Source organism: Nothobranchius furzeri, chromosome 2, assembly GCF_043380555.1.
Source record: "Nothobranchius furzeri strain GRZ-AD chromosome 2, NfurGRZ-RIMD1, whole genome shotgun sequence".
NCBI classification, from domain to species: Eukaryota; Metazoa; Chordata; class Actinopteri; order Cyprinodontiformes; family Nothobranchiidae; genus Nothobranchius; species Nothobranchius furzeri.
In genome coordinates, this window is record NC_091742.1 from 53233915 (window position 1) to 53255115 (window position 21201).

At 41.8% G+C, this 21201-nt stretch overlaps 3 protein-coding genes across 6 annotated transcripts; 2 read left to right on the forward strand and 1 right to left on the reverse strand.

Moving 5' to 3' along the window:
* The first annotated feature begins 196 nt into the window (after positions 1–196).
* gabarapb (GABA(A) receptor-associated protein b) lies at positions 197–3940 on the forward strand. Its single transcript, XM_015946926.3, has 4 exons — positions 197–448; positions 1507–1585; positions 1664–1782; positions 3115–3940. The coding sequence occupies exons 1-4, from the start codon at positions 359–361 to the stop codon at positions 3193–3195; spliced, it is 369 nt and encodes a 122-aa protein (XP_015802412.1). The 5' UTR covers positions 197–358; the 3' UTR covers positions 3196–3940.
* Positions 3941–5198: 1258 nt separating this feature from the next.
* Positions 5199–10825, forward strand: gps2 (G protein pathway suppressor 2). The gene is made up of 11 exons (XM_015946922.3): positions 5199–5338; positions 5721–5838; positions 6171–6280; positions 6932–7044; positions 7132–7211; positions 7289–7368; positions 7501–7672; positions 7744–7827; positions 7920–7996; positions 9671–9760; positions 10310–10825. The coding sequence occupies exons 2-11, from the start codon at positions 5745–5747 to the stop codon at positions 10400–10402; spliced, it is 993 nt and encodes a 330-aa protein (XP_015802408.1). The 5' UTR covers positions 5199–5338; positions 5721–5744; the 3' UTR covers positions 10403–10825.
* A 1-nt stretch (position 10826) lies between these two features.
* On the reverse strand, positions 10827–20248 carry LOC107377386 (eukaryotic translation initiation factor 5A-1). Of its 4 annotated transcripts, none has more exons than XR_008564606.2 (6): positions 19912–20146; positions 17718–17890; positions 17542–17646; positions 12793–13070; positions 12626–12698; positions 10827–11326 (listed from the first exon to the last, which is right to left on the reverse strand). XR_008564606.2 is itself a non-coding variant. In XM_015946924.3 (6 exons), exons 2-5 carry the CDS (start codon positions 17883–17885, stop codon positions 12636–12638), a joined length of 468 nt encoding a protein of 155 aa, XP_015802410.3. In that variant the 5' UTR covers positions 17886–17887; positions 19912–20248; the 3' UTR covers positions 10827–11326; positions 12626–12635. The 4 variants fall into 4 exon arrangements, 2 of the variants coding, with proteins under 2 accessions (XP_015802410.3, XP_015802409.3); XR_008564607.2 differs by having other exon boundaries at positions 17718–17887; positions 19912–20144; XM_015946924.3 differs by having other exon boundaries at positions 12793–12924; positions 17718–17887; positions 19912–20248.
* Between the last annotated feature and the right edge of the window lie 953 nt (positions 20249–21201).

A 21201-nucleotide genomic window follows, 5' to 3' on the forward strand; every position in this document is an offset into this window, starting at 1 on the left:
AACGACTGCCCTGCCCTCTTATCAGTGCGCACAGGTTCTTAAAAATAAAATAGTACCTCTAAAGAAGTCATTTCATTACACCAACCCATTAAAATTTATCTTACAAAAAACGATTGTTTTGATTTGATAAATATGAGCGTTATCTGACTGGGAAACAACGGTTACTTACGCACTACGAAGTAGGCTACGTCATGTTGTTGTTGTATCCCTCCGCTACAGTCGCACTAGGAATAACAGCCGTGGCGAGCTAAAGCAGCGTCTGCGTTGGTGTATCAGCGATCCGAGTCGTCTTTTTGAGCTAACAGCTGCCGTACAACCTACCCGGAGTGACCGACGTGTCGTCTGTCATCTCTTAACGATGAAGTTTCAGTACAAAGAGGAGCATCCGTTTGAGAAGAGGAGGTCCGAGGGAGAGAAAATAAGGAAGAAGTATCCCGACAGGGTCCCTGTGAGTAGCTTGATGCTAGCATTATCTCAGCTTATGGCATTTCTCAGCATTTGCTTTTCTACGGCTAGCCGTTGTTTACTGTGTAGTTTGAGTCGTTTTAAATGCCAACGTGATTATTGAATACACATCCATAACTGAATGTGATGATTTAGTTTGGCTGCTACGTCAGTAATCACAGCAGCACGAGCATTTAGCTAACCACGGTAGAGGAGAACCAGAGCGGCCGTCTTGAACAGGCCACAGTCATAACAGATTAGCTTATTCCTTGATGTATAGCTTTAGCATTAAAAGCTTATTTTCTTAAATAGCGTTGTTGCTTTAGGTTGAGTAATTTAAACCAAACAGCAACGCACTCATTAATGGTTTGTGTCAACAAACAAACGGACCACTTGTTTACGTCCAGATGAAAGAGCCACTCATGGTTCGGGTTTCTTCTGCATATTCTTACCCAACAGAACCGACTGGGTCTACAGATTCGTGTGTCCTGTTTGTTTTTATTTCTACATCTCAGTTTTGACTAAATGTTTCCTGTCATTCAATTTAATCGACTTTCATTTCCCAGCTGTTATCGGTTATCATGCTGCGTGGCTCCAAAACAAGCTACTGTTGTTGGCTATTTAAGCTATAAATTTACTCTAAATAACCATTTTATGTCCTTTTTGTTTTAAAAAGTTAAGCTTCTTGTTGTTACTTTCACAAGAAAGTAAAATAGTTATTGATATTGTTGAAAATAGTTCTTGCTAGCTCTTTGGTGGTAATTCATTTTAGATGTGAATTACAAGATCATTAAAAGACTTTTGTCGTTTGCTCTCCATTTCTCGCCAGAGCACAAAGTCTAATCTGGATTATTCCAGGTGCAAACATACTTGGTTTTTCTGATTTTTAAAAAATCAGAAACCACATTTCAGACCTCACATCAGTGATTCTCGGATCCCTTTTCTGAGAAAAGCGAAACATTTAAGCAAATTAATCCTCATTCTAAAGTAAACTCACAGCCGCTGTTCAGGGAAATGCCATGGGTTCATTGGATTTTAAACAAAAACTGCAATTTTTTTCAGGTAATTGTGGAGAAAGCACCCAAAGCCAGAATAGGAGACCTGGACAAGAAGAAATATCTTGTCCCTTCTGACTTGACAGGTAGGGTTGAAGTTGAAAGCCTGGTTTCTAACTGTTTTAAAGAATATCTGCAACTAAACTAATGTTTTTCTTTAACAGTGGGTCAGTTTTACTTCTTAATCCGCAAAAGAATCCACTTGCGAGCAGAGGATGCTCTCTTCTTCTTTGTAAACAACGTCATTCCGCCCACCTCAGCTACCATGGGACTGTTGTACCAGGTGAGACACTCTTAACATTAAAGCAACACTAAAGTTTCCCATTTCTCCCTCCTACTAGTTGAAAGCAGTTACAACTGTTGCGATCAAATAGGCTGTAACTAGTGCTTTTAATAAGCTATTGCCTACTAGGGTTTAACCAGTTTGACTATTAACCCTGGTTAACCCACCAAAAAGATGCATCCAACACCACCAATAAAAAAACAAAAAGACAATAGTGTATGGTGTTGGGGTTTTTTGGTGGGTTAACCAGGGTTAATAGTAAAACGACCGATTAATCCCTGCAACCTCAATGCTAACTTAAGCCAGCTATTAATAAAATAAGCCACAGAATAAAAAGATCCACTCTGTTGGTCAAAAAATATTACAGTTCCAGTAACAACAAAGCCAGGTCACCATCAGTCAGTGATTTTGTAGCCTCATCGTGCTCCCTCAAACTAGTGTAGGCCGTGCCAATGTTCAATCTGATTTAGGCTCATGTCTTCACCTCCAAAGACATTTTTTTACTTCATGATGCCAACAAAATAAGCTAATTTCTTCTCTTTTTTTAAAAGTATAATTAGCAAATAGAAAAAGGTAACTGTTAGCCTTTACATTAGCCAGGGTATCTGCGAGTCCTTAAAAAGTCTTAAATTTGCTTTTCCAAATTTAAGGCCTTAAAAATCCTTAAAAATGACAAATAAACCTCAAATAGTTTACAAAGGTCTTAAATTACCAAAGACCCAATAAACAAGATTTTTTTATTTCTATAAAATTCTCGTGAATTTCTAGTTAGTGGTCAGCATTTTTTGTATATGATATTGGCGTAAGCGGAACCGTACACATTCGGTCGGTTGTGAAAGGGGGCTATTTTTAGATGAGCATGCTAGTGGGAGTTTGCGCCATGGGGATGTGCAACATTAATGGTAACTGGATGGCTAATCCCACGTTCGCGACGTGGTTAGCATCGGATCCAGGCAATAGCTGGAAATTATAGCTGAAATTTTAAAAAATTGCTTAAATTTGGTCAAAGTGGCCTTAAAAAAGTCTTAAATTTGGCTCCCTTAAACCTGCAGATACCCTGATTAGCTATCGACGCAGTAAGCTGCCAACAGTCGTAAATCAGGTAGAGACTTCCCACTTTTGTTTTTACCCAAACCACAAAAATGTTCGGTGCAGTTTGTGGCCAGCAGAGGGCCACAGAATGCGGTCTAATGTGAAGTTGCTCAGTTTGGTGGCTCCAGAATCGCTGAAAGCAGTTTGAAAGCAATAGCGGAATGTGTTTAAAACTCTTTAGTGTTGCTTCTTTGTATTTTTGACATAATCTCAATGTTTTATCCCATAATTGTTTCTCAGGAGCACCACGAGGAGGACTTTTTCCTCTACATTGCCTACAGTGACGAGAGCGTGTATGGGAACAGCCAAAGGGAAATCTGATCCCCCCCCAACCACCACCCACCTTTCTGAGACCTCTGTCTTTCAGTCATTTGAATATTAAATCCAGTTCCGCAGCTTAGAGTTCCCCACAGTAAACCCATCTAATGCACTTTCATCTCAACTCTACATCACCTCTCTCTCAGTCGTCTGGTCTTTATCGTTCTGCAGTCTGAATTGTATTCAGTAACTCTTCTCACCTGGTGGTCTCAAGGCCAGTTATGTTTCTAGTGCCGTTATCGGCCGATGAGAAGGAAAATTAAATCAGTTATTAATGGTGCAAAACTTAATAATTAGGTGTGCAGTTTTAGAATGATTTAGAATAGGAAATTATTACTTCTGAATTAAAGGCTTGTAGTTTTGTCTCTGGCAGGGGAAGGGATAACTTTTGCAGCAGCTGCTTCTTAGGAAAAAACTTTTTATTTTTTATTTTTGGAAGACATCTATTTAATTAAATAAAATCTACAATGTGGTGCCCTGCATCTGATCTCAGCAAGGAGTTCAGTAGAATTCAGACTTCACACGATCATGCTCTGCTCTCAGTGGTAAAGTTATGTTGACTGCTACTATGATTATTGTTGTAATTGTTCATTTTAGATGGCTTATTTTCTAAAGGTATTGTAAAGCTGAGTGCAATTTTTTTAAAGTTTGTTTTCTTTAATAACAGATTGAACTCTGTATACAGCTGCTTTACTGGCTCTCTCTCTCCATTCAATGCCGTACTTGATAAAATGTTATTAGAAATCTATTTGTGGTTTTTATTGAATTTTGGATCTTGAACAGCAGTTGTTGATGTTCAAACGTCAGTTTTGTTCAGCCTTTAGATTCTGTTCCTCTATTTGAAAGGTGTGACTTACTGCCTTAAGATTTGAGGGTGCTCAGTTTAACCAGGAAACACAAACTTTTTATTCTAATAGTAGAAAATTGCTCATCAGGTACATGTTTTCTAATTGAATGTTCTTAATCACACACACAAATCCAGAGTAAGATGCGGTGGGACATTCCAATTCAATAATTTTACATATTTTACAAATTTTACACCATTCAACAGCATCTCCTCTCACTACCAACCCTCAGCACCCCCCACCCCCCCTAAATCTGACCAGGTGAGGAGAGAACCAAGGTGGCTTAAGAGCAGGAAGGCTGCAGGTCCTGGCGGGATCAGCCCCAGAGTGCTCAAAGACGCACATGTCACGCACATGTTCAACCTGAGCCTTCAGTTGGAGCAGGTCCACGTTACGTGGACGACCTCCTGTGTGGTTCCAGTTCCCAAAACATCACATCCCTGGGAACCAGACCACTACAGACCAGTCGCCTTGATCTCCCATCTGATGGAAGATTATGGAGAGACTCATCTTTACCCATTTACGTTCAATGGTGAGCCTGGAAGTAGATCCACTGCAATTTGCATAGAAACCAAACATGAGGTGGAGGACGTGCTCATCTACCTGCAGCACCAGGCCCCGACACCTTGAGGTGCAAAAAAGCACTGAGAAAAATGTTCTTCGACTTCTCAAGTGCTTTCAACACGTCCAGCCGTGTCTACTGCAGCAGAAGATGAGGGGTGCAGGAGCGGACGAACATCTGACTGCATGGACCACTTGCAGTATGCTGCATAGTTCTGGAACCCAAGTTTTTAAATTTTCATTCATGGTTTTTAGTGGTCGAAGGTTACGATAATAGCTTACTGCTTGTGTTTATATATACATGTACCTTTTGTTGTTCTTCAAATAATTCTTTTAAGCGTTTGTGCTTCTGTGAGAAGTGAATTTCCCCCCACTGTGGGATCAATAAAGTCTATTCTTTTCTAAATCAACAGTACTTTTCAAAGAGCTAAACTCTAAAAACATTTTAAGTGTGATGTACTTATTTTAAGGTTTTCAGATAATGAACAAAGATTCTTGGTCAAAACCATGAAGGATGTTGTCCATTTTCCAAGCTCATAAATAGTACGGGTAAAACTACAATTCCCTTGATGCTTTGCGAAGGAAACATCACCACCGAAAGTGCAAATTGACTTCCTCACCCGGGCCCAAAACCGCTCCTTGCTCATTTATACCTGCGCAGAAGTTTAAGCTAAATACGCCACAGATAGAATACTGGAGCATATTTAAATTCTTCGTAAACGACTCACAAAACGACAAAAGTAAGTTTAAATACATTTTGCAAATTGACATTCAAGTAAAGTCGATCTAAACCAGGCAACACGGCGACGTGCTTTGCATCTAGCTAGCAAACCGTAACTCCCTATGTGTCCCCAAAAAACTAATTTGTCACAGTTTTGCTTGTGAAGAAGCACATAGCTTGTGTTTCAAAATGTATTCGTGTTTGCAGGAGAGTTTTAAGTTAGAAATATTCATAATAACGTGTATTACAGTATTTGTTAGCCTAGCCTACAGCTAATAGCATTTTATCCCATTTTACTCGTGCTTTATTATGGAGTTGCTACACGCTAGCTACGTACTGCCCAATGTAATGATTTCCGGGTCTGCTTGGTGACCCTGTAATGATGTTCTTAACCACACTAGCTGGCCCCTCCGCTGCCTGTCACTATGCCCGCACTGCTGGAGAGACCCAAGCTGTCTAACGCGATGGCCAGAGCCCTCCACAAGCACATCATGAGGGAGAGGGAGCGCAAGAGGCAAGGTGTGTTGGTGCTTCTCTGACTGAACGGACCATATACTGAACTTGTAGCCGATACAATACACTTTCTGTACAATTCTGATTTTGTTCCATTCTGTTCTAGAATCTCAGTCCTTTTAAAAAAAAATCCCAGTTCTCATCCCCATCCAGTTCTTTTCTACAGTCATTGGTTACTAAACTAGACAATTTTTGCTCCAAGACACAAACATCAACAGGCAATTGATCTAAACGATGAAAATGTTCATTTAATTATCAAAATGTGTCTACATTTATCTAGTGTTTATTCTTCTCTAAATAATGTAGGTTTTCTGCGTGCTTAATAATGTGATTTTCAGAGGAAGAGGAAGTAGACAAGATGATGGAGCAGAAGCTAAAGGAAGAGGAGGAGAGAAAGAGGACAAAGGAGATAGAGGAGAGGATGTCGTTAGAGGAAACCAAAGAACAGGTTGGTAACATAAAAATCACATTTCCATCTTCAGCTTGTTTTATTTTTGTTAATAATAATAATAAATGTTATTTAAAAGTGCCTTTCTATACACTCAAGGTGACTGTACATGATAAAAACACAAATTTATTAAATAAGTAAGTAAGTAAACATAAGTACAAGGAAAGAAAATAAACAAGGCACTCTAAAATTCAAAGTAGATGGGTGGTTTAAAAAAGAGGTGAGTCTTGAGCTGGTTTTGAATCGAGTAAGTGAGTTTATGTTCCTGATGCGAGGGGGAAGGGAGGTCCAGAGTTTGGGAGCGATGAAACAGAAGGCTCTACTCCCCATGGCGCTGAGGCGTACAGAGGGCACAGAGAGATGAAGGAGGAGGATGATCTGAGGGAACGGGACGAGGTGACGACATGGAGATCTGTTAGGTAATGAGGGTCAAGGTTATGGACGGCCTCGAAGGTGAGCAGGAGAATTGTAAAATCGATCCTGGCTTGCAGTGGAATCCAATGAAGCTGTTGAGGATGGGGTGATATGGTGAGGTAAGGGAGTTTTTGTTAGGACACGTGCTGCTGAATGTTGTACCAACTGGAGCTTACGGCGTTATCAGAGTTAATAGCTCTGATACAAAAACATGCTGTGCCTGTATTTTAACACCAGGTGATGAAGATGGAAGAAAAGCTGCAGGGACTCCAAGAGGAGAAGCATCAGTTGTTTTTACAACTCAAGAAAGTTCTCCACGAAGAAGAGAAGAGGCGCAGAAAGGAGCAGAGGTATAACCCAATAATATTATGGAGTTTTTTTTTTAAATCATTTAATGACTGGTGGAATTCAGCCTGTGCCCCTTCCTGTTTCTGTAGTGACATCACTACCCTGACATCAGCCAGCTACCAGCCCAGTCTGTCCATGCACACAGGGCAGCACCTCCTCAGTATCCCAGGTGAGACAGCGTCACTGGTCCTCCGTCAGGAACTGTAGGCGGTAGTTTTAACTGTCCTGTGACTTCTGTTGTCTCAGGCAGCCCAGTCAGCCACAGTCGACCCGGCGCTCTGCTGGGAGAACGCAGCAAACAGCTGTTCTCTGCTTCTGTGATCCCTGTAAGTCAACAGGATCTCTGGCCTCCCCTAAACATCAAATGTACTCATTTTTATTCTAAACAGTCTCTGTGTAAACAGAAGTGAGAAGAAATAAGAAGTCCCTTTTCTTAATACCTTCATCTCCCCTTGTAGACCCGCCATTATCAGACCCCCACATTCAGTTCAGGCTCAGCAGAACACGGACAGTTCAGCGGGAGCCAGGGCGTCCATGAGCCTTACGGGGTGGCTCAGGCCCAGCACCCCTCCTCCTATGCTCCAGGACCTTCAGTACCCGTCAGTTTCCCCAGCAGTTCTCAGATCAGAGGTGAGGCATCAGTAACGTGAATCAGCTTGAGGACAACAGGAAGTGTTGTCTAAACATCTGTTTACCTTCAGGTGCGTCTGCGTTTCAAGCCATGCAGTACCTCCCTCATCAGCAGGCTGGTTATCCTGTTCACAGCCCTTTTACCTCTCAGTCAGGTGAGTCTCACCCGTATGTCGCAGCCCAGCGCTGTTGTTTAAACTACGCTTGATGTTTTGTTTTTTTACTTAGTAGGAATTGTTTGTTTCAGGATACATCCCAGCACCAACGATATCTCTACAGAAGCAGCTGGAACACGCCAACCAACAGTCCGGCTTTACTGATGCTGTAAGAGCAAAATGTTTGAAATTACTGCGTTTTTTTTTTTTTTTTTTTTTTGTTTAACGGGGACATATTATGCAAAACTAACCTATAGCATCCCTTTGTGCTGCCATGTGAGTCTATACTGCCTCTGTAATAATAATATTGATTTATGAAGCACTTTCCATTATTTACTCAATGCTGGTGATGGTAAACTACTATGTAGCCACAGCTGCCCTGGGGCAGTCTGACAGAGACCAGGCTGCCTTTTTGCGTGATCGACCCCTCTGACCACCACCAACAAAGACAAGTTAAGCCGGGCGTACACTGTGCGACTTTTTCAATTTTTTGAGCCGATTTTCCAGTCGTGCGAGAATCCACGAGATCGGGGCGAGTTTTGCGCCGAGCGTCGTGTAGTGTACAGGGGGTTACGAGAGGCGATTAACACCACGTGACCAGCTACCGATCAGCAGTCGTGAGCTCGCACGGACTTCTGGCGTGTTTAATATTTTGCTCGTCCCTCGTGAGGGTATCGCACTGTTGAAGCGGCGCTGCGAGCAGCTGCAACCCAAAATGTATCAGAACCGCTCACGGCGCATGCGCAATCCTGCATCAACACCGTTCGCTCGCTATTTCCCTAATAACACACGTTGTCCGTTTTAATTTCTACACGTTTTTTACACACAAAGATTGTCAAGAAAGCGTGTTTGTCGTGTTCATGTCAAATTAAACTGATCACAAAACACAGATTTACTTTCTTTATTTCGTTTTCCTCATCCAACCCCCATAAATCCCTGTGCGTCCTCCTGCAGCACTCCTGAAGGACAACAGGCAAAACAAGACAAAAAAGTCTGACGTGTTGTGTAAAAACTGCTATTTTTAGCATATTTTTGGGCCGACCTGTTGCTACCAGACGTACAGTGTGAGCAGTCAGGTCGTATCCGAGAACTGGGTCGTGCAGTGTGAGCGCATGACTCGTGAGATCTGCCCTGCGAGGAAGTCGTACAGTTAGAGCTGAAGCTGAGTGCTACGAGTGAAAAAGTCGCACAGTGTCCGCCTGGCTTTAGGTGACGTGTCTTGCTCAAGGAAACAGCAGCTAAATTCTCTGCGGGGGGGGGGGGGGCATCGATCCTGCAAACCTACAATTACTCGACAACCCCGCTCTACCTCCTGAGCTACTGCTGTTGCCCTAAAAACACCCCAAATGTGAAAAATAAAACCTCCATCCGTTTTCTTTCAGTGTTTGGTTTTAGGAATTATGTGCCTAAAATGAGCTGTTTCCAAAAGTTCACATTTGTGATGTCACAACAGGAAAACCAGAATAGAGCCACTTCTCAGGTGCAAGAGAGAGGTGCTGCGGGGGGATCAGTGGCTCTATTACAAGCCTCCCATGGATGTCGGAGCCTCCCACCTAACCGTAGCTCATCAGGGGGTGGGTGGTCGTGGCCCACTAGCTTGTTTTCTTAAAGTGACAGAGCCCTGAAACGGCTCATTTAGGAAGGAACTGAAACCATCAAGAATAAAACAGCTGAAAGATCTTTATGTGGGAGGGATTTAGTGCAGACCATAGACTATTACACCTTAAGACAGAAGTCACAGTACATCCCCTTCAAACAAGAACGCCGCACTACAGCAGCTTCTCCAACCTGCACTTGAGTTTGCTGTTTAGTGTTTTGGTTCTGTGTCTTGTTGATGTTTCAGGGCGGTTTGAGGCCCATGCACCCCTCAGCCATGCATCCCTCAGCCCAAGGTCTGCTGCCTGCACCTATGGTCCAGATCCCTACTGCTAAGGTGAACCATACAAATATAAACACACGCTTTCCACCACCTGTTTTATGCTTCTTATAATCAGTGATGTAAAAATCAGCAACAATCTGCCCCGCTGTGTCACCTCTCAGCTGGCTAGTGCTGGGTTAACGGTGATGCGGACAGCCCATTAGTAGTGTTTACACAGGACTTTGTTTCTGTTGTAAACATGTGGCTCAGGTTTTGATAGTGATTCACCACCTCTCATTCTTGTTGTAAATATCTCCCTGAACAGCCTCAGTTCAGAGAAATGAAGGTCACACCGGACAGGACCGTTAAGCTAACAGCGAAAGTCTTAAAACCAATATTTCATGTAATGTTTAATCCTCCCACTTAGTCATTTAGATGGAAATCTGTTTCCGCAAGAGCATAAGTAACAGCAGGGATGTCCTGATGTTACCAAAACAAGGCTGTGTTGGAAAACGTACGTGGTAAAGGTTTATGGAGGTCACGCGTCAGTTTTCTGTTGCTGACATGTTTATAAATGAAACATCGCCCTTTTTTTAGGCGGTTTTGTTTTGTGTTTATGACCAGGCCCCCTTCCAGAGCTCTCCGCAGGGCACTCCTCGTCACAGCTTCCTGTCCCACAGCCAGAGCGGGCAGAGGTTTTACCACCATGGCAAGTAGCCCACAGCGCCCTCAGCATCCGCTTCCCGGACACTCTGGAGACGCCGTCGGACCTGGTCTTGATGTTTTAAACCTTTTTGATGTAAAGTTTGTACAGTAGCTTTCATCGCTTCTGGTTTAAAGTCCTCAAACTCGCACTTGTCTTTTTTGTTCTCACTACACTTTTAAATAGTAAATTTGTAAAATAACTGTATTACAGACCCAGAATTTTTAGTTTCTCCATAAATGATTGGAATTAGACCAATGAGACTGGTCCCGCACACATTAACTAGTTAAGCTTAAACACTTTGTCCCAAGTTTTTGTCTGTCCTCGGATGACCTTTTGTAACACGATTTGGAGGAAAACCAGCTGTAGCATAAATAAAGTTGGGTTATTTGGAATTATTCACTTAAATGTTGCTAAATAAACAAATCACTTTTCAACTGTTTTTGCCATTCTTTCCTTTTTATTGTTTGCCCACAGAGACGTCCTGCAAAGTCGGGCCTGGTTAAGTAAACTGCTGCTCTGAAAACAAATCTGTTCCAGGTTGGAGTCATTTCTTCCCAAAGTTTCTGCAAAGAGCTTCCCAGGAGTTGTTTTTGGACACAAAACAAAAGGAAGGTTGCGTTGTTCCGCATAGGCGCCAGGTGATGGAGCTGCTTCAGACCAGGTGTTGTGCAGAAATACGAATCCGCCTGCTGAACAGACCTCCACTGGAGATGAAGCCCTTCATAAATCAGGGATCAATAAAAAGAAAACACTGTCCCTCTTCTTTCTAAAGGTGATCATCTATTTTAAATATGCACACCTGTTCTGGTTTATGATCACGTAGTCGGGACGTGAACTGTGACCGAGCCCACAGGAGGGTCAGAAAACTGGAGAGAATGAAAAAAAAACGCAGACGAGTCATTAGCTCCCTTCGTTTCCATTGGTCTTGATTGCCCCTGAAACAGTTGCAAGGAAGAAAGAGAGAAAAGGGGAGGCGGAGTCAGGAACCATAAACGTATTTATAGGCGAAGAAAAATTACATTTCAGTGTTTTGAAATATTTAATTTATAACTCTTGATTCTACAGCCCATGTGACATAGAAAGGTGCCGTCTGAGGCTGTAAAGTCAAGAGTTCATCATTAAAATACACACCAGGAGCCTCCAGCTCTCACGGATTGTAAAGTGCGACATTAGAAGTGGTAACATGGAACAAAAGCATATGTCACAATTCATCCAGACAGGAAACCTGAAAAAGGTGCGTCTCAATATGGGGTGCCATTTGTAAAGTCAAACAGTCATAATCTAACAGCAATATTTTTGGTTATTTAGCATATCATAAGAGAAAAAAATGGGAGTTCACTTGTTCGAAATCATATTTTCACCATGTTATTCAGACATTTATAAATGTTAAAGTTTCCAAATAAATATTTAGTTGGCAAGCTAAATATTTAATTTGTAGTTAAATATTTATTTTGCAAGCTAAATATTTAGGTCTGATCTAAATATTTAGTTTGTAAAATAAATATTTAATTCACTAACTAAATATTTAATTTACTAATTAAATATTTATTTTGGAACTAAATATTTAATTTGTAAATTAAATATTTATTTTCCCAAAAAAATATTTAGATCTCAGCTAAATATTTATTTTGGAGCAAAACATTTAGTTTGCAAAATCAGTATTTGGGAAATAAATATTTAAGTCTGACCCAAAAATATAAAATATAGTGTGGAGCTAAATAACATCGTGGAAAATAAATATTTAGCTGGTACTTAAACATTTAGCTAATATGCAAATTCACTTGCCAATAAGCGGAAGTTGGTTACCAAAATAAAAGCTGGATCTCGCTAACTTCTTTATAAACTCTTGCTCCGAACCAGAACTTGTTTTGTCTCCGGTTCTATTCTTCTGAACATGTCCGACGTATTGGCTGAAGAAAAAGTGAACTCCCAATTTTTTCTCTTATGATATGCTAAATAACCAAAAATATTGCTGTTAGATTATGACTGTTTGACTTTACAAATGGCACCCCATATCTCAAACACGTATGTGCAAGTTCAACAGCGCAAACACAGATTTACGCAATAGCAAGTGTGAGTAAATGGATACATTCATTCAGTTAAATAATACATCAACTCTAACTTGAGCAGCGGCGGCGGGACCGTCTTCCCTTTGAGTCTGAACACACACACAGATGTAATCGGACGTTTCAGACACACTCTTCTCCAGGTGGGTTCAGGTCTGGCGGATTTACCTGCTCGGGCTCATTTCCCCAAGGCTTTGATGCCGATGGCGGCTTCCTCTTCCATAGCATTTAGAACGGTGATCTGGGAAAGAAAAAAGGAATCACGTTCTTTTTTTTTTTTTTGTGAAGGAATGTTTTGAATTTAGTACTCAGGGCAACGAGTGAGTGGTTCTGACCAGAATCTCTTCTCCAGCTTCATGTTTGCTCTCTATTTCTTTTCCAAGGTCTCCCTCTGGAATCTTCAGGTCCTCCCGGACTTCCCCGCTGTCCTGGAGCAGGGACAAGTATCCGTCCTGGATCCCGATGAGCTGGGAGACGGCAGCAAGTGGTCAGGATGAGTCAGAGATAGTTGTGACCCAAACAGGCTGTTCTTGTTGGGCCGATTCCACTTCTCCATGTCAGTGATTGGGGTGGGATGACACAGGACACATCCGGAACTCTGAGACTGCTTTTCCTTCAGCAGGAAACACGACTCTGGTCATGTTTGGCTCTATTCAGCCATTATTATTTATTCATGAAGGGTTTGTTAAAATATGCATGCATAGTAAAATTAAAAACACTTTAAGCTTTCTTTCTGTCCACGAGGATCACAAACAGAATACTGATGTGTGTGATGAAACTGCTCAGCTGCTAAATGCTCCACGTTTATTTACATAAAACTACAGTTATGTGTATAAAATAGTATATTTCTATCAACTTGCAGCACTTCTAGACAGCCATTTATAATATATCTGCTGATATTATGTTATAATGTAAATTCTTCATCAGTGTAAATGAAAGTGTTTACGTCGTATCCATGACGTGTTTAAAATCGGTCCTCGTTCACTTCATTTCTCATAAATCTGCTGTGGACTAGTGTGACCGAACGCCTTGTGGGTCATTTTTTTGGTGTGTCTGTTTCAGGAAGTTAGCCGGAGAAGTGGGGGCTGGAAAACGGTTGCATTTAGAGTCTTATTCATCTGATTGGCCAACAGCAGCGTGATTCTTCCGCTGCCTTTGCTTGCTCTTCTGTTTCGGCTCTCGGGACTGGATGTGGCCGGTTTATGATGAAAGTACTTATCCTGAAACTATGTTCTGGCCACTTTAAGGCCAGAAGGGGTCTGATGCTGGCAGTCTACTAGTGTTTAAGATGGCCGCCTGGTTGCAGTACTGCTCGGACTAGCCGCTAGCTCATCAATTGGGACCAAAGCTTTAACAGAGCTGGTGCAGCTCTAGCTCTGATTATATATGAGGACTAAAAGGTTCTTGACCAAAGCCCATTAAATCAAATATGGCTGCCCACTAGAGTCTAAGGCCCAATCTCAATACTCGCACTGCGGTTTTCAGCAAAGTGCACTTGGAGAAAGTGAGCAGTAGGGTTTGAGTGTTTAGTACACAAGTGCAAATAATTGCCGAATTGAGACAGGGAGCATTACGCCATCGATTGCAACGCATGCCGGGATGCTGGTGGCTGTGAAACTTTTCTCAAAAACCTTTATTAACATCTTTCGTTCAAACAAACAACAAAGCAATTACAAATAATTTAAGTTCATTGCTGCTTTGTCTAAAACATTCAGAGCATCAACTAATCGTTCTAAAATGAACTTATTTCATTAGAGAATACATATTTTCAGAAAAGGAACTTGAGCCGTTTCTCCTGCAGCAATGACTTGTGGGTAATACCCTTGCCCGAGGTCCGCATCGCTGCGGACTTGGGTGAAGCGCAGATTAAGGGTGCAACGGGGGCGTGGTCAACTTCCGTACTTGAGAATCGGGACACCCTACGCACTCGCACCCCTGGCCGAGAACGCGCAATTGAAGGGTGCAAGTGTAAGTATTGAGATTGGGTCTCACTGCTTAATTTCCACCCAAAATATCTATTTTACTTTACTTATTTTTAATACAGTTGCAGCGGTCATAGTAGAAACGAATGCCTTGTAATCCATTCTCTGGGGAATAACAGAAGAAAGCAGCTTCAGATGGCAGGATTTGGATTTCCTGATATTAGGACATCTCATCTCTGATTGGCTAACAGCAACACGAGACTGCCACTGACTCTGCTTGCTCTGCATTGTTGAGGTTTTATTCTCCACAATTAACTCAAGCCTGGAGGAGTTCTGCCGTGTGGTGGAGTTGCTAATGCTAATGGTTAGCTTCTACTGGCCGAGATGTTCTCTGCTGTTTCCTGGACGCTAAACCAACAACAGCCTTCCCCGTCGTGAGTCCAGATGGGTGAGTCCATGAATGTTAGTGACAGTGTGACACAGATCTGTCAGGCTTTTCTAATCCTAAAGTTTCGTAGTCTACTTTCTATCAGAAGCTAATGCAGGAGATAGGTGTAGGAGACTATTTTCATGTTCAGCCTGCAGGAAAAACTCAGAGATTGATGATTTTCCAAAAAATAAAAAATTGTTTGTCAGTGAACTTGCTCTTTAAATAAATCTTAACACACTGCAAACTCTGAAACAGTGTTTACAAGCATCACATGAGAGACTATACCACCAGAGTTATTTATTTCTGACTAGTGCTGGGTGGTGGTTGACTCAGATTTAGTGTTATTGTTCAGAAGCACACAGAAAACAACAGCATTCATATCAGCCTAACAGTGAGACAGCATCCTGTGAGAGGGTTTGTGTTAATGAGTGAATTACAAACAGAATGTAGAACAGGGGTCACCAACTCTGGTTCTCCAGGGCTACCACCCTGCACAAGTCAGCTGTTTCTTTGCTCCTACACACCTGATTGTAAGGAATATTAACAGGCCTGTGCAGAGTTAAAGGTGGTAAGAAGAGGATGTAATTAATCCATTAAGGTGTGGTAGAGCAGGAAACACAGAAAACAAGCAGGATGGTAGCCCTCGAGGACCGGAGTTGGTGACACCTGATGCAGAGGATATTCAAATTCAAATATACTTTATTAATCCCAGAGGGAAATTGATTGCTGTAGTAGCTCAGAATAATAATAATAATCAAGTCATCAAAGAGTTATTGTATATTACAATGGCTGTTGGCAGGAAGGATCTCCAGTAGCGGTCAGTGTTGCAGTGAAACTGAAGAAGCCTCTGACTGAAGACACTCTTCCGTTGTCGGACAGTCTTGTGAAGAGAATGCTCAGGGTTGTCCATCATTTTCTTGATTCTCTGGAGAATCCTTCCTTGCATTATCTCCTCCAGCGGTTCCGAAACTGCCGATACTCTGGCTGAGTCCTTGAAAGGGCTTGGAGTTCATCCATCTTGTTGGCCAGTGATCTCACATTGCCCATTATGATCGATGGAAGAGATGGTTTGAATTTCCTCTTTCTCTGTCTCCGCTTTTCTCCCGCTCTGCACCCACGCTTCTTGCGTTTTAGCTCATTTGGGATTTGTGGCTTCAGTTGAGGTATTATTTCAGCCTTTCCAATGTTAATCAGCTGCTCCCGATTGTAAACCAGCTTGTTGCCATGGTTACACATCATAAAAAATGCTCAAAAAGAGAAAAAAGTGAAACAATAGCAGTAAAAATCCTCCAAGCTTCACAGCACCAGAAACAGAAAAGTAAAATGTCCACAAAAAAAAAATACAGTTTTTCTTGAGAAACTAAAAGAAAAAATGCCCCAAAAAAGGCAAAACTTACATATTGACCCTTTGCACGTGACGTCACGCCACTCATGAGACCGCCGCCTTCGCCAAGATGGACGGCAAAAAGACCGTTTACACCCGTAGAAACTCCAGTGAAGGTAGTCAAAACAAGCCAGTTTGTAGCCTTTTACGGCTTTTATTGAGTTGATTTGACAGTAAAATGGTTTTAGCTTGCTGCGTGGTCGGCTGCACTAACAGACAAGGGCGTAAACTCAACTCGTTTTTTCTTTTTAATAACTTTGATGGAGACTGAGGACGGAGATGAACTGCAGCGATCAATCAAGCGGACTAGCAGGCCTCAGATTTGCAGCGAACATGTTTTTAGCGGGTAAGATTAACGTTCATTTATTTCACGAGGAAGACAGGGACAGGGATAAATGTGATGTGTTTATACGAGTTATTGATAATCCTGATGGATGGCATTTCACCATGGAGGCTGCGCTCCGTCCACTGTAGTGTAAAGCGAGACAATTATTAACAACAGTAAAGCTCCGATATATGATTACGTGTGTTAAAATTACGTTATTTATTTATATGAGCGTCGGCGTTCAGAGATCTTCTCATTCCGGTGTGAGAGCAGCAGCTGAACCCGGTAACACCACCAGCAACAGAAGCTGGTAGAGATCGGGACGTTTTAACAATCAGCTTTGGTGTAAAGTGAAACGCTGTTTACAACATAAAGTTATAAATCCAGAGGGGTGAATTTAGGCAAAGTCAGCAACGTGTTTACATCGGTGAACAGCTGCAGAGAGAACGTAAGCTAACGTTGGTAAGCTAGTTAGCATACCGCTCTCTATGAGCCCCCGCTAGATGCGCTACTTCTTCTGATAACTGAACTGGGCATGAACTAGGTGAAGGAATGCTGGAGGAGTTTTGTTTTTGTTTTGATCGCAAAAACAATTTCAGGCTCTACATTTCCCTTTGTTTAGTAATCGTGTCGCTCACTGTTTACATGCTTTTACCGTCCACCATGGTGGACCCACGTGATTAGGTGACGTCGGTGCAAAGGGTCAGTAGTCAACAGAGCTACTCCAACATGCAGCCACGCAGAGCAGCGCAGGTCCAGAATCCCCCTCCATAATAGGCGTTTTATCGAGTCTTGAAATGAGTGAGCTGCAGATTTCTTCTACATTGTCCCAGAGCAGTGTTATCGCCACAAATAGTGATTATTACCATATTTAAATGTATTAATCGTCATTTCTAAGTAATCACATTAGAATCTATTTAAGGGTTTGGCAGAAAAAATGAGAACAAAACAAACTTTAAAACATTTAGAACTTGATAAAACACGTGTTTGACTTTGCATTTTGTCTCGAATGATTCGTCTCACCTGGTAATCCATTCTTTTGATGTTGGGGACATCCATGTTATGAGTGGAGGGACAGATGTCTTCATACTTCTTACCGGAGAAGATGTCGATGCCGACCAGGTGAACCTGTAGGAAGACAGAATAAATTAGACATGTTTACGAAAGATCCTGGGTGTCCGCTATAGTCACTCACTGACCTTGGCGTGACCATGCTTTCCGGTCTTGGAGGTGGACATCTCAACGATCTTGCAGGGACGCCCTTTGAGCACCACAAAACCGTTTTTACGCAGGGAAGAGCACTGCATGGGGTAGGTGGCTGAAGCACCGGCATCACCCGTCTGGAAGTCCAGCTCTGCATCTGCCATGTCTGCTGCGTGCACGCACGCGCACGCACACACACACACACACACACACACACACACACACACACACACACACACACACACACACACACACACACACACACACACACACACACACACACACTTTAGACAAAATTATAATTATATTAATTTGCATTATCAAGAGTTGTTTGAGGGAAATCACAGCAAGAGGGAGGTCTCAAAAATATAAAAGGTAATGACATCATCAGTCTATGTTGTGCACAAAAAGAGAAAAGAGTAGACGCTACGAAGCATGACCGGTTTAAAAGACCAAAGGTGACCGATCATTTGCTGCTGTGGCTCCCGGCTACGTGTGGACTAGGCCTTAGATCAGTGGACTCAGTGATCTCCTTTAAAAAACAGCTGAAGACTCACTTGTTCAAGCTGGCTTTTGTATGACCTTCTTCACCACTCTCTCTTTATTCTGCTCTCCCCACCTATTCCTCCTTCCTCAGGATCCACTGATTTCCCTCTTTCCTGTTCACTCTCTCTCTTTCTTTACATTTTTAATCACAATTGTTTATTTTTTGCTCATTTTAAATATATTTTTAACCATTTTCTAAATTCTTTTTTATATTTTTACATTTTTTGTTTTTGTGAAGCGCCTCGTGATTTTATATCTTGAGAGGCGCTATAGAAATGATACTTTCTTCTTCTTTAATGGTTGATCATCTGATCAGCAATGATCATAGGTCAACAGAAAGTTTTTTGTTTTGTAATTAAATCAGAGCCAGCTGCGATCATTATTGGCTGGTCAGAACTCTGGTCAAATTCAGTTAAAATAACAAAAAAGCTAAATATGAAAACTTGTTTGTACAGCTGACCAGTAACTGGTTAATAAACCACAGTCATTATAACCAGAGAACTACATAAACGGTTGTATATAAACACTACATATAAAGAACTGTGTGTGAAAATTAAGGAAAACCAATTTATCACATAATAACTATACAGGATAAACGAAAGACACTTTAACCCACCTGAATGTATTTATTTTCTCTTTAGGTTAAATGACATCACTTTCTTCGCTGATGTGTTTTGTACGTTTAGCTCCTAGTTGCATAAAACACACCAACATTACATGAAATCTCCAAAACTGAACATATTGCAGGGATGTCTAATAAATCCAACAAATATTTAACCAGTAAATATGTAGAACTGGTATCATGCCTTGTTAAAAACAATTTCCAACATCCTCCAGTGTGGACTGGCTTCTCTGGCGTAGATTTGCTCTAGACATTGGTGGGGACTTATAAATCTATGTGTTATGAAGGTAGAACTCAAGGAGAGAACATCATTTAAACCTTTCTGCACCTCTAGTGTAACAAGACATTGACAGGCTTATTTATTATTATTTTTTTATATAGCAGAGGCGGTCAAATTATTGATGGGGGACTCCTCCGTCCATGCCAAATCTACGCCCTTGACTGGCTTTATGCAACGCTTATGCATCTGGTGGGAAAGCAGGGTTAGATCAACGTATAAATTCTAGTAGATGGAATCATTTCCTAATTACAATTTTTCAACATTTTGTCTAAAACTATTCTATTAAAGATTTTTAATAAAGCCATAGTGATCTGTGTGTGCGCGCGCAGTTTGATTATATGTCAGAACGACTTGCCACACATACAGTACCATATGGTCATGTCCCGCATCAACCCGCTGGAATCTGGCCGAGGCCCTCCTGGTTCTAATGACACAAGTCTGGCCCTAAGTCAAAAGAGCTAATTACATCAGTGACGTCAGTAATGACCAAAGCAGGAACCTGCTGCTTACTCCGACACCAGCACGCGCCCACAAACCGGGAACTGGTTCGGGTAGCTGCCTGGCGGCCCGTCGGTTAGTGACTAACTAAGAGTCGTGATGGTGCACGAGCGCTGTGAGGATACAGGATGTAGTTCAGGCAAGTGTCGTCTCATGATGAGCAGTCAGTGGGTGAAAACACCCCAAATTAGTCCTGGTGTGAAATAAAACAAAGCCTGTCTGGATGTTTTGATGAGGGACTTACTTTAGATAAATAAGTGTCTCCTCCTGAAGAGTCCTCCTCTTTGACTCCTGCTGTCCCTTCTTCCAACGGGCCTCTAAGGGGGTCTGCTCCCTGCTTGGGTAGCTAGTCTGCGATGTCGCTCCCCTTTTTCGTTCGCCTTCAGCTGTTTCTTTTATTTCGCCTTCCAGTCGTTTCCGTTCGCTTCTCCTCTTTATATAAATAAGCCAGACTGCTGTTTACCTCCTACAGAGGTAAGGAGAGCCGTCGGGCCGAAAGGACCAAAGTCCTGTCCCCCTGCTCGTTTCAACTGTCGGTACCCTACACCACCTTCTCTGGTTGTCCCCTCGTCCAGCTCACCACCACCGCCTGGACATAATAAACACATAAAAACAACTCAACAAACCACATCCTCACGGAGCTGTCACAGTAAAACCTCGATAGGCTTAAAGTCCCCGGGTCGACCATCGACACATATATGTCGACATGAAAATGCTTTTATTCTGAAGTTAAGATTGAAGCGATTCCGGTTTTCTCTCGAAATAGTTGTGATGCGCTTTCATGTGCCAAGAAACGTCGGCGATTTGGCTTGTGCGCATGCGCAGATCTCCTGACAACAGACTACTTACAGGATATTCTTGACCTAAAAACGAGTTAAAACTGACACAGTCATGGTCATGAGCATTCGGGTGCGTTTATTATTTATTTAATTTTGCCTTAACTTATTTACCTTTATTTATCCATCTACATTAATTATCATTAAAAAACAAATACAAATTTAAGATACAAAGATAACGTTTCAGTTGCTCCTAAGGCCCGGTCTCTGATTTGGCAGCAGCCGTACATTATCACTGCTTCCAATAACTCCAGTCTAATTGTAGGTGTAGTTTGTTGAACTACAGCCATAGTCACAAGTGTGCAGCAAATGTTTCCTCAGAACTTGGCTGTTCCCAGAGAGACTGGGTTAAATTTAGTTTGGTGAAATTAGACTCCTACTGGATGCACTTAAACAGAAAAGGACCAGTTTAAGCTTAAATAAAACCACATTGAAGAACATAAAACACACAGTACAGTCTGCCTTATATTTGAGCATTTTTTTTCCTCCAGATTAGATCATTCAGTAAAAATATCTAGTTGGGTTTTGGACTGGAGTCCTACTGGTGGAGAGCTGTGGGATTTAATTATAAGTTACTGGAGTTTCTAAATATTATCACTGATTACATCCTCAGCCCTAAAAATATCTTCTCTGTCGTTTTGCATTGATTCATGAAAGAACTTACTCCTTCTGCTGGTTAAAAACAGCATTACACCAAT

Bases quoted from the DNA above. Each gene is read 5' to 3' on its own strand.
- gabarapb (XM_015946926.3), top strand. From the start codon at position 359: ATGAAGTTTCAGTACAAAGAGGAGCATCCGTTTGAGAAGAGGAGGTCC. The intron at 449-1,506 runs GTGAGTAGCTTG...AATTTTTTTCAG, and splicing joins AGTATCCCGACAGGGTCCCT to GTAATTGTGGAGAAAGCACC. The intron at 1,783-3,114 runs GTGAGACACTCT...ATTGTTTCTCAG, and splicing joins CCATGGGACTGTTGTACCAG to GAGCACCACGAGGAGGACTT.
- gps2 (XM_015946922.3), top strand. From the start codon at position 5,745: ATGCCCGCACTGCTGGAGAGACCCAAGCTGTCTAACGCGATGGCCAGA. The intron at 7,045-7,131 runs GTATAACCCAAT...CTGTTTCTGTAG, and splicing joins AGGCGCAGAAAGGAGCAGAG to TGACATCACTACCCTGACAT. The intron at 9,761-10,309 runs GTGAACCATACA...GTTTATGACCAG, and splicing joins TCCAGATCCCTACTGCTAAG to GCCCCCTTCCAGAGCTCTCC.
- LOC107377386 (XM_015946924.3), bottom strand. From the start codon at position 17,885: ATGGCAGATGCAGAGCTGGACTTCCAGACGGGTGATGCCGGTGCTTCA. The intron at 12,925-17,541 runs GTGAGACGAATC...GCCGTCTCCCAG, and splicing joins TCAAAAGAATGGATTACCAG to CTCATCGGGATCCAGGACGG. The intron at 12,699-12,792 runs GTCAGAACCACT...TTTCTTTCCCAG, and splicing joins AAGCTGGAGAAGAGATTCTG to ATCACCGTTCTAAATGCTAT.